The 12795-nt window shown below is 30.9% G+C and overlaps 1 protein-coding gene across 6 annotated transcripts in view; it reads left to right on the plus strand.

The window, feature by feature from the left end:
• The window catches only part of SENP6 (SUMO specific peptidase 6), a 123867-nt gene that overhangs the window by 55278 nt on the left and 55794 nt on the right, over positions 1–12795 (plus strand). For 5 of the 6 annotated variants that reach the window (XM_074237345.1, XM_074237343.1, XM_074237342.1 and 2 more), the window contains 3 exons: positions 3014–3159; positions 3950–4054; positions 8532–8552. In XM_074237345.1, coding sequence (XP_074093446.1) covers positions 3014–3159; positions 3950–4054; positions 8532–8552 — 272 coding nt within the window. The remainder of the gene's footprint in view (positions 1–3013; positions 3160–3949; positions 4055–8531; positions 8553–12795) is intronic. The other variant, XM_074237344.1, reaches the window with a different exon arrangement.

Here is a 12795-nt window from a genome sequence, read left to right on the forward strand (position 1 = left end):
GAGTGGAAATAGGAATGTTTTCTGTGAAGAGTAGCATGTGAGAGGGAGAATAATGTCCAGTAAGACTGGAAAGATAGTTTGGAACCTGGTTGTGTGCAGGTTAGGAGTTTGTTTTATTCAAAAGGCAATAGAAAGCCACTGGAATTTATGGTAATGGAATCATGGTTAAAAAAACGCAACAACAGAAAAGCTTTAAAAAACTATGTTGACCCTCCTTTTATATATGTATATGTTAAAAGTCAAGGGCAGAAAGATTCTTTATGGAAGCATTATTTTAGGCCTTAGAATTGAGAGCTTGCATTTTTCCAGATCAGGTCTGAACGTATGATTTCATTGGTGTAGAGAGTGCTTATTGGAGGAATACCCACCTTTCCCAACTGATGGGTCTCTTTCTGTCATACCATTTTAGGTTTTATAGGATTATAAAAGTTAACATGTACATTATTGAATTGACCCTTTATAAAACTTTTTGCTCAACTATCATTCCTGAAAACATTTGCTTTTATTCTTAGTAATTTCATTTATTATAAAATGTTGGTTCCCTATCTTAATTGACTTTCCTTTAAGTGATCCACTTCTGGTGTCAATTATTTTTGGATAACAAAGACCTCCTTCTGCCCCAAACACTTTGCAACTTTTTAATGATAACCCTCCAAAACAACAACTGAAATGAAGTGAATTGAAGAAATCACTTAACAGATTATGGTAAAGGACTATAATTGAATATTGTGTTATAGGAATTGACAAATTAGAAATTTGGAAAAAGGAAGATTTTTAAATTTAATACAGTGGGGAAAGAGGAGACCTGGGGGACAGTATTGAGCTGACTATAATTTATGATCTGAAATTAAATATAATGGCCAAAAATGGTTTCAGGCAAAAAATGAATGAGATGAAATTTACTTTTTTCTAGTTTCAGTAAAGAAGTGGCATATTGCATCTGTGGAATGGTTTATGTGCTGGGAAACAAGTTGGTTTCTTGGTTTTGCTTAACATTTTCTTTGTAATGAGGGAGAACTCTAGAGGTAATCAGGAAATCACAGTGGTGAAAAAAACAACAGGCAGCAGTAAAACACTTTATAAATAGGATGATCTACAATTATTCAAGGGAGAAAGGTATTATGGTTGTATGGTAGGAAACAGTTATGGAGTCAACGGACCTGGATTCAAATTCTGGCTTTGCCTGTGTTCCTTAAGCAAGTCTTTGAACTTCCTCACCTCTTAGTTTTCTCATCTGTAAAGTGAGAACTACACTCCAATGTTCCTTTGAATTCTAAATGTAATCTCTGATCTATTGTACTAAAGCCCTAGCAAATCAGTAAGTCTGGACAGATCAAGAATTGAAGCTTTTTAATTTTTTTTTAAATAAAGACAAAAATAATTTTATGGCACGATTAAAAAAAACACTTGTCTTTTTTTCTTAGACACTTGTCAGCTGTGGTTTTTTCCCCCTTAAACTGATTTGTATTTTCCAGTTTTGTTTATTCACTTAAAAAAATAAAGGACAGAGTTTTTCTTTCACGTATTTCTTAGTCTCATTAAATATATTATATGAAAGTGGAATTTTAGTATTATCATATTGTGTTTTTTCCATTTTTGTTAATTATTTTATACAGATGAAATTATTTCAACTATACAAATTGAGTATTAAAGTACACATAATTAAAATAAAAATGCATATATTTATCAAGATTGAGTCAAAGCAATTGGGCTATCCTTGTATTAAATAATGATGTTATCACATTCAATTTGGATCAATGTATATTGTGGAAACAGTATAGAGGTTGGCAGGTTGCCTTCTGTGGAGGGTGGGGGAGGGTAGTGAGATTGGGGGGGAAATTGTAAAACTCAAAATAAATAAAATCTTTAAGCGAAAAAAATAAATAGATAATGATGTTAACTGATCCTTGTATAACATAACTGAGTAAAGCCCAGCATAAAGCTATTATTCTCAGGAATGATGAATACTTTACCATACTTTATACAGTTTTACTTGGTCCTGTGCATGCATTTGCAAGACAGTTTTGTCACCTTTAAAGTATAATTTTTTTCGTCATTTTAAAAGGAGAGAAATTAAGAGCTCTGAGAATTATATACATATTATATATGTTTCTATAAAATCTCACATGTCAATAGATGATTAAATGTTTGTTCTTCATTTAAATGTGAGCTTCTGGGAAGGTAGGGACCAGGATTTTTGTCTTTGTATCTCCAACACATAGCACATTAGTAAGCACTAAAACTTCATTAGAGGAAACTAAAATTATGACAGGGAGAGGGGTATTAGACACAGTACTTTCAGTTACTCAGTATCTGTGATCCTGTGAACCTTCTGAATCAGCCTTGGGGGCTTCTGATTATATTCTCTTGTTTTGTTTTCCTTCATATAGGAAACTTGTATAAATAGTAAAAAGTAATCAAATAAGTTTTTAAAGTTTTCATTCTGAGATGAAATTGACGTATCTGTTCCTAATTAAAATAGAAACACATTTGCTTTTGCCTTTTGTATTTCTAGAGCATTTCTGTATTTCTACAGCACTAACTGCTTAATAAAATGTTTGTTGAATGACTGACTGATTTAGCAAGACAATTTACATACAGGGTCATATCAATACATTTCAAACTGAATAAGAACCTTTTATTCTAACTCTTTAATATGTGCAATTCAGGAAACTGAAAAACATCACTCTTAGTATCTATCAATATGCTTAAGGTTACATCAGTAGAAAGAGTAGTAGACAATATTCAGACTTAGATCTTTTGACTCTAAATCCAGTTCTGTCCACTATAGCATCCTACTTCTCCTTGAATTCATTCATATAAGCAAAAAGATAGGCTTGTTCATTCACTATTAATATTCTAAGAAAGATTTTACCCTCTTAACCATTCCTACCCCCTCCCACCTCACCCAGCCTCCAAAAGGTACTTGCATATTTTTCTAAGAATTTTCAAATGTTTAATGATACTTTTATTTCTTTATCATTAACTTTTATATCTATAAATTGCATTGCAGTCACTACATTGTCGATCTGAAGCTGGTGGTACTAGTTCTGGTGACTTCTTAAAGACTTACGTAAGAAGAAACAAGATTGGAAGCTTCAGAACTTTGAAAGGGAACTCAATGGGCCTTAATATGTTGAGTAACAACAAGAAACTGAGGTATAGCACTTCCCAAATTAACAAAGTATTTGTCAATTGTATAGATGAGTAACATTGAAAGAATTTAGTTAATTCCTTTTCAAGCACCAAACATAGTATTTACCATCTGTATTCATCAAATCAAATTAATTTGTCCTAAGAATAGTCTTAGGAATAAGACTCCAAATCTGAGAACTTTTTGATAAGTCATTGTCACTTAATATTTAACATCTAAACATTCATTATTTCAGTAAATGCTTATAAATCACCAAATGATGGGAAATTAAAATGGATATAGAACAAAAGCTATTGCATTCAAACTATTATAATGAACTGACTTAATTGTCATATGGTTTCATCACATCTTCTATATCTTTAACCTTTGTTAGAGCAAAAGTTCTCTGTATTTAGAAGGAAGAATTTGAGAAGAAGGAAAAAGGGTAAGAGGGATGGAATTGATTCCATTGTAGGGCTTGTATATAGAAATTTCTTCCTGAAGTGCTATAGTCATATTATTGAACCCTCAGTAAGCTGCCACTACTGATTTAGATTAGTGTTATTTTGGAATTTGTTCAAACCAGGGTATTTAAATAATGGTTTTCAGCAAGATTTAAATCAAGGGGCAGATGTAAAATAATCAAAAAAGGTCATTGGAAAAGATAATATGACATTGAATTCATTTATAAATATATTTCAAAGTAATGTAGACCACATTTTGGTGCCAGATTATAATGTTTTTTAATATATATATATATATACAATTTATTTGCTTTGTTGAAACATTAGTTCTTGTTTTGCTGAATCTCTACAGTGAAAATACAAAAAATATTTCACTATGTTCTGGAACCATAGTGCACGGTAGACGTTTTCATCATGCTAATGCGCAGATACCAGTAGTAAAAACTGCAGCACAAAGGTAAGGATTCCATTTTTTATTTTTGTTTTTTTTCTTCATGTTTAGTAAGTAATGTTTAATGACAATTATTTAATTTTCTTTTAAAAAGCACATATTTTTATATATGGAATGTCATTGTCTCATGTAAATGGATATAAATGTTTAGGAAAGTATTGAAAGTAAAACCTTGAATATAAGCATTTTCATTCATATATATCTGCTTACAAAAAAGCTCTTTGTTGTGGAATAAACAGGAAGGAACACATATTATGTGATCAAAAACCCCTAAGATTCTTTGACAGGAAAATGTACATTTTTATATGTGAATTGTTTTCATTTAGTGATGCTCTGAAGATAAATTTTTAGTGATTTTTTTTCCATATATTTTTTCTGACTACATTTTTTGTGATTTTCCTAGAAAGTAAATATTTGAAAGTGATCTTATTGTTGGAAGGCAGAGAGATATTTGTTATTTCTGTTTCTTTGAAATCTGTTTTTAATATTCAAAAATTTTTTAATGCTTTTAGCTTTAGAATTTCTAAATTATGATGAAAATGGTGACCATAACAAGATCTAAGTTTACTTTTTCCATTTTTTCAAATAGCTGTGACAATTTCCTTTAATCAAAGTTATTTCCTCTTTTTCACAGAGATTCCCTTTAGACCTGGTGAATATAACTAAAGTATGAAACATGTGTCCTTTATATTTATGAATATTTACATATTTGTTTTTAATATATCATGAAGTTACATCACCTTAGGCTAACATGGTTTTGATTGATTAGGCATATTATTTTGCATTTTAAGAATTATAATAGTCCAGTTTTGCTCTTGAGAATATAGCTTGAACCTTGGACACAAATTGCAATAGAAAGGAATGTTCTAAGTTGCTCAGTAAAGGTTTGTAAAGGCAGCAGTTTAAAGACATGATATTCCCTTTTTCGATTTATTCAGAAATTCCTTAATAATTTTTACTATAATCCAAAATATTAGATAATTTCATTTAATTTTATCAAATTTTGGAAAACTAGGTTTATTATGGGTCACAGTTTTCATTATATCTTAGGTGATAGTCTTTCAGAAATACTAGTATAATGTCTTTCAAAAACTTTTTTTTGAGTCCTGGAATCATGCTTCCTTTCGATTACTATTGAGATTAGCTTGACTTAAAAAAGAAAGGTCAACTTGATAAGTAGTTTTGGAATCCATCCTTTGTCATTTCTGAAAAGGGTGGCTTAAATCAAATCTTTCTTGTTCTTTTTGTTCCAGTTGCCCTGGATAGTATCCATTTTGTGGAATACATGTGGTAAATTGTAATTATTAGGTTTCTTCATGTGTGCCACCTAGCTTTTATTATGTTACCTTTTAAAGAAAAATATAAACTTATTTTAATATTGCCTCAATAATTACATCAAGGATCTGTGATTTTGTCAATGGAGTACCATGACAGATTGGAACCCTTCTATAATTTAGTAAATTTGCCAATTAAATATGCCATTGCATCTTAAAACTTCTAGCCCACTCACAACACTTCTCCACACACAGACAGACATACCCACACCCCACAATCAGAATTCCTAGAGTTTTTAAAAATGCAATTTCTTAGAATTACCCTTCAGTGAAGGTCTGAATAATAATCCTCTTTACATCAAGCAGTAATTCATAAAGGATATCTAGATCTAGTTGCTAATAATTCAGTCTTTGTTCCTAGTAGTACTAGCAAATATTGTAAAACATGATAACTAAATTGAATTAAACTGCATGGGAAAAAAAAACCTGAAAAGAAAATCACATTTTAAATTACTTTTAAAATTAGGACAGAGATTCAGGGCATCACTTTTTTTTAATTTCTGGCTTATTTCTACCTCACAATAAAACTTTTAGATGTCTACTTTGGCAATTATGTTACTAAAAATATTGAACTTAAGGTTGCAGAGAGTTTTCAGTAATTATAAGGAGCTGTGTCAGGATTCTTGATCCCTGTTGCGTAATATCTAGTGTAGGAATAGCAAGCATTTAGTCCTAACTTTAAGGATATGTTCAGGAGATCCTTTTCCCTTCTTACATAACTTTGAACTTTCATTTAAAGGAGATACCCATAACATCCCTTTTTAAACTATGTTTATCCCTAGTTTTTCATAATTCACTTGCTCACCTCTGACCCTTTGGGGCAAATGATGCAATCTGACTTTTAAGATATTATTACTTCTGTTCATTTTCCAACCATTAAAGCACATTTCAAAAAAGTGCCAGCAGTATGTTTTTCATGTTAGGTATGAAGGCACCTGTTTATCTCAGAAAGGGTTATTAGTGAAATGAACATGTTGATGAAAAACCAACAAACATAAGTTTTATTAACTTTTTTTTAAAATTAAGATTCTTGTCCCTTTAAAAATTTTTATTAGTACTAATTTACCTTCAAAGTGGTTTATTCGGCATATACATAAGTCTAGATTAGATATGGTATTGGGGATTAAGAGTAGGGGTAGCATAGAAAATGAATTTTTGAAATTAATTTAGATGATTATTAGGTTTAAGTTTTTTTGTTGCTAATTTTTTAATTTGATTTGAGGTGATGCAGAAAAGAAATTATATGTAATTAAATGATGGATAAAGAAAAAAGTGGTATTTTTGTTACAGATAATACTATTTCTTAAGAGTCCTGCTAAGAATGAAATAATATAGGGACAGCTAAGTGGCACAGTGGATAAAGCACCAGCCCTGGAGTCAGGAGGACCTGAGTTCAAATTTGGCCTCAGACACTTAATAATTACCTAGCTGTGTGACCTTGGGCAAGTCACTTAACCCCAAAAGAATAAAATAATATCCACTAGAATCTCATTCTGTTTGTTTTGATTCAGGTTTAATAAAAATAGAATCTTAAATTTTTTGGGATTTTGAATTTTTTTACCTTTTAAAATATGCTAACACCAAAAACACCCTTAGGAATTCTGATTTTAGTAATAGTTTGTAATTGGTTTTCTTCTCAATATTTTGAATGCAAGCTCATTGAGGACAGTAACCTTAAGGTAGCATTTTAAAAGAATTTCTGGTGTGGCACCATGACTTAGGAGCCTTGTTTTTTGTGGCAAGAAGTTAAAAGAGAATAAAAGTAAATGTATATTCCATTTTTGGTGCTTTCCTTCCTGTTTCCTTTGGCTTATTTTCTTGGAAGGAAGGATCAGGAACCCTACTTTGTATTTATTTCCATATAGCTAGGAAAGTGAGTGCAGGAACATAATAGTAATAGCCTCTCTGCTTTCTGTTATTTGTTTCTTATTTCTCAGTTGTAAAAACTAAGATAATTTGTGCGTATAAAATTATTAGAAAACTGGTCTTGGATATAGGGAGATCTGATTTCAAGACTTCCTTTGACAGACATTGGCTTTATGATGTGACATAATCACTTAACCTGTTAGTTCCCTTTTCTATTTGTATCCCCAGCACTTAGTACAGTGATTTGCTCCCAGTACGTTTAATAAATGCTTCATTCAGTCATTCATTCATTCCCTAGGAAACTTTTTAAGAGCTGAGCAAGTTCCTTATTGGTAGCTCCCTACAATGATAAAATCACAGTTCCAATTAAAAAAATAATGACACAATTTGCTAATACTATTTACTTTTGCCCCATGTTTTGCATTCTTAAAAGTTAAAAGTCAGATTTTTAGGTTAATGTTAATGGAAATTAATAATTTTTTTTGCAAACATGTACCATTGTTTTTCTATATGTATGTGGTCCTTTTTTATAGTTAACTATGTAAAAATAGAATTCATCAAATTAGCTTTCCTTCTCTCTCACTTTATTCTCTACATTTGAATGACTGTAGGAAACCAGGTTGATAAATTTTTTCTTAAAAAGTTTTTTTAGCTTTGATTTTCTTTGAAAACTTTGGAGAAGTCAATTATAGGAAGTTTTTCCCTAATACAAGGAGTAACACACCATATATGTGCACATACAGGCATATACACATAGACATGCATAGATACTTGCCTGATTCTGATTTTGTGGCATGTATTGGTTCAATTTTATTCTAGAAATATTCTTGTACGTGGGCAAGTATTCATCATTCATTATGTGTAATTATAGGATCAAAGCCTGCTTTTGATTCAATAGTAATTTTGTTACTGCACAAAAGCTACCATAAAACTTCAAAACTCTTCTAAAATAGCATATAAATTATTTAAGATTTGAAGGTTAAACAAATATTTTTCATATCATTGTAGTTCTTTCTTCCAGTAATATGGATTAAGGAAGATTATTTAAACTTAATATTAGTAGTTTTAAATTGCTTGTTGACTTAAAATTCAGTACTTTGGATTTAATATTATGTGAACATTAACATGATTTTAAACTTAGTATATAAAAGTATGTAGTATCTTTATTTTTTTAATGACCAGATGGTAATTTTTGCATTATTGACTATGATGACAAACACTACAATGATATACCAACAAGTGAGGTTTTACCTCTTACATCTTTTTCTTTTTCATGTTTTAAGCAATCTGGATCAAAAAGAAAGGTAAGCTTAATATTGATGAATTAGAACATGGGATAGCAATACTATTTAAACAAATTGATTATCATCTGGTTCTGAAAAAATCATATTAAGTCAGGAATGAGCATTATGACCTACACATGGCTTATGAAAATGAAGCAGTATAAAAAACAGGGCTTCAGTTTTGTGAAATATTATTTCAGTATAATGTATGTAGATACATCTTCATGTATAATCATTATATTTATAAATTTAATAATTTTACAGTAATAAGTCAGGTTTTAATTACATTGTTTTTCATGAAAGCCTTCTCTACTTTGTGTATTGGTAACAGGCTTTAGAGTACAGGGGAAATAAAATCAAGTTTAGCATTATTCCAGAAAATACTTGTCATCCACCTAAAAGAGAAAAGTTCAGTAATTGGAGTTGATGTTATATCACATCATATTCCCTTTATTCATAATTTCAGAAAGTTATTTTTGAAAGCAGCAAAGCAATGTAGTTTATAAAATGAAATATTGAATGTGGATGAACTAAGTTGGTTAGAATGCTTATCAATGTTTTACCATATTTCATTAACTGAACATTTTACATCTTAGAGGTTTTTATTATGTTTTAGAGGAAAGGGAAGCTAAAATACAACATTATTAAATGAGTGATGCTGAATTATTCAAAGCATGTATGTCTAGACATTTCCTGAGTATTAAATTTCTGGAAAGGGGGGCAGTGTAGAATAATTATGACCATCAGAACAAACTGTAGTTTATAATATAATTTAATATTGTTGAAACATTTTTATCAGATGAATTTAAATTTATTCTTTAAAAATGTGTTTATTTCTTAAATAATTTTTTGCCAAATCTTTTTTTGGGGGAAATTTTCCAAATGTGTGTCCTTTGTCTTAAACAATTATTTCTAATATCAACTATCTTTGAGATTTTAATGGTTTACTTTCTAACTGAAAAGTGATTATTTAGAAAATGAAATAAATCATTCTTTTTCTGAAGCAAAAAGACATTCATTTTACTTATAGATATATCTTATCCATTTCTGGCTAGTAATAGTTATGTCAGATGAAATTTGGGACTCAGTAAACTAAATTTAGACATTTATAAAATTATTTCTATTTTTACTGGTACATGAGCAGATACTGGGATGGGATTCTTAAGGTGCTTAATCTACTGCTGAAGTTTTGGTTCCTGAAGTGTTTTTGCTAAGTTTTTGTCCTGGGAAAAAATAAAAATCTTAAATTGAACTTAAATCAACAACCTACTGATTTTATTATACAATAAGAGGTTTTCAGGGTCATTTCTTCTACAGCTTTGTATTTAATATCAGAATCCTATGAAAAATTAATATCTTTTAGAATCGCCTCTTTTAGTTGATATTTGGAGAATAATGAAAGAACTTTACTTCAAGTCCATTTATTTCAAATATTCCTTTGGTTAAGAAGCAAAATATCCATATATTTCATTATAATGACAGAAAACAATTCTATTTACAAACTTTTAAAATTGATTTGTTAGAAAGGGATAAATTTTATTGGGTTTTTCTTTGTTAAAAACATGTTTAGGTAAAATATGCTTTAAGTTTCAGAATCTCAGTTTTCCAAAATATTATAATTTCAGAGTAAAATTCTAGAGTTGGTAAAGTTGTATATGCTGATAGAAATGTTCTTTATCTAGAGTAGTCAGTCATGTCCAGTGTAAAATCCTAGGAAAGGTGGCATTTGAACCACTCAAAGGATGGGATGATGGTTTCCATCTCATCTTCCATTCAATAGGTAGTCCCTATGACTTGTATGTTTTAACATCCACATCATACCCTTAGCCCTCAACACTCCCTCACCCTCCATATACAATTCCACATATTCCTCCCTTTTGAGATTCCAATTATTAGATAGATTCAGTAGTTGGCCCCTTTTTATTTGGATGTGTGATCTCACCTTCTCTCTACCACTACCTTTCCCCAAACTTCCCTTTTTGCTCTGGAGGGGATACCATCATTTTTCTAACCAGATTCATAACCTTAATGTCAACTTCCTCTTCTATTCTCCTTCATCAACTTTTCAGTTGACAATTGTATTTTTCTCTGCCTCCACACCTCTTGTACATTTTTCCTATTGAGACAACTATGACCTTAGATCAGACCCTCATCACCTATACTGAATTATAACTTCCTAATGGTTCTCTTAATCTCAAGTCTCTGTTCAGTATAGTTTGTCATCCATATAACTGCCGAAGAAATTTCCATAGAGTATAGATCTTACCTTCTCATTCCCTTCTATAAGGTTCTTATGAGCTTCCATAGCTACTTTATTGACTTTTTATCTTCATCTCATCCTTTTTTATTTGTTTCATACTGTGTATACTGTCATGTTTGTTACTATATAGTGAAGTAGCATATGTATATAATTTATAAATAGATATACAAATGAGTATAGTGCTCAAAAAATTTCACTGATGGGGGGGTTCCATGGTTTTAAAAAATTAGATAATATTGCTCTAAAGAAATCCGTATCTACTAATTTATGACTGTTCTTAGAATTGACTAAGGAGTTTTCAGACTCAACTTTATTGATAAACCCAGTTTCAAATCTAAAGTGTTGCCATAGACCTGAAAATTAAGAATATTTTAAATAATTTGATAATACTGCTTGTTTATTTATCCCTAGCCTAAGTAAAAATCACAATTTTAATGCAAATTGTAGTAACCTAATTTAAGCTGAATATTTTCTTTGAAATAAGTGATTTGCAAGTTTTATTTTTAATTGGGACAGCATTGTCCAACAGTGTAACATCTGTAATATTTATTCCCAAAATGAAAGTGAATTGGAATTGTATATAAATAAATTTTTCTTAATCTCCTTGAGATAAGTAATCAATACCTACCTGTTGAACATCACCTATATGTGGGGTTTCATATTAGCTATAGACTTGGTAAAGAATTGTCTTCAGGATAGTTTAGAGTCTAGTTTAGAAGTAACATGACCCTCACAATTTGTGAGTGGATTATGTTCCAAAAGTTTGTATTCATAATTCAAAATAGAAGCTTGACCCCCCAAGACTTCTGGAATATACCCTGTATGTACCAGTAAAAATAGTGATTAGGAAAGTAACTTACAAATGTAATTATTTAATTCATAAGGAGCCTTTTTTTTATTTTATTTTTTTCTAAGGCAGTGGGGTTAAAGTGACTTGCTCAAAGGTCACACAGCTAGGTAATGGTTAAGTATCTAAAGGCAGATTTGAATTCAGGTCCTCCTGACTCCAGGGCCAGTGCTCTATCCTCTGTACCACCTCTTCCACCACTATCTTCACACTTTCTCTCCCACAGAAGACTTCCAGATCTGCATAAACATTGGTATATCTGTGTTATGAGAGAATTCCTCATGTTTTAAATTATGAAATAAAATATACATAACCATTTACTTCAGTGATAAGGTAGAGACTTCAATTTCCCATAGCCTGCTTTTATGTGAGGGTCTTTCACAAATGAATGTTTTAAATTGATACCATAAGCAAAATAACAATATAGAGAATAATGCAAGTTAGAAGAATTATGAATATTCTTGGCAGTCAGAGTCTGATTTGTGAAGAATTTCAGATGAGTAGAAAGAATGAATGAATGAAAAGTATTTATTAACTAATTACTATGTGCCAAGCACTATGCTAAGGGATAGAGATACAAGTAGAAAACCAAGATGGCCACTGCCTTCAGGGAGCTATGGGCAGATATGTGGATATAAGAGATTGGTGGTCAGAAATGGGAGTTTTGGTTTGGGAAGTTACAGGTACCAAGAGTTGGGATTTAAGGGGATCGGTTGACACTGAATTAATAAAAGCAGTAATCATATTGATTTGGTTACTGTTCCCAGAGAAAAAGTAGAAGAAGAAAGTAGACTGGGAGTGTTAGATCATAGGGTATATAGGAGAATGATATAACAAGGACTTAGCTAAGGTGAATAGTCAAGTGGAATATGAAACATAGAAGATTGTGGAATTTGCTGCCAGCTAGGTAGAATGTACCATGTGTCTTGGTATTGCCTAACTTGCTATTTAAGACAGCACCACTCTATAGCAGTGGTTTCAGAGATTAGTAGATCACTCAGGGTATGGTCACAGGAGCTTCTGTGGTCCAGAGAGAGCCTTGGCAGTGTTCTAAATGAAAGAGAAATAATAATGAAGGATGTATGGTCTGGAGCCTGAAGCCTGCTGGATCAGGTAAACTATGTGCACTGACTAATTTCACTAACAGAATAGTAACT

The sequence above is a fragment of the Macrotis lagotis genome, chromosome 5, assembly GCF_037893015.1.
Source record: "Macrotis lagotis isolate mMagLag1 chromosome 5, bilby.v1.9.chrom.fasta, whole genome shotgun sequence".
NCBI classification, from domain to species: Eukaryota; Metazoa; Chordata; class Mammalia; order Peramelemorphia; family Peramelidae; genus Macrotis; species Macrotis lagotis.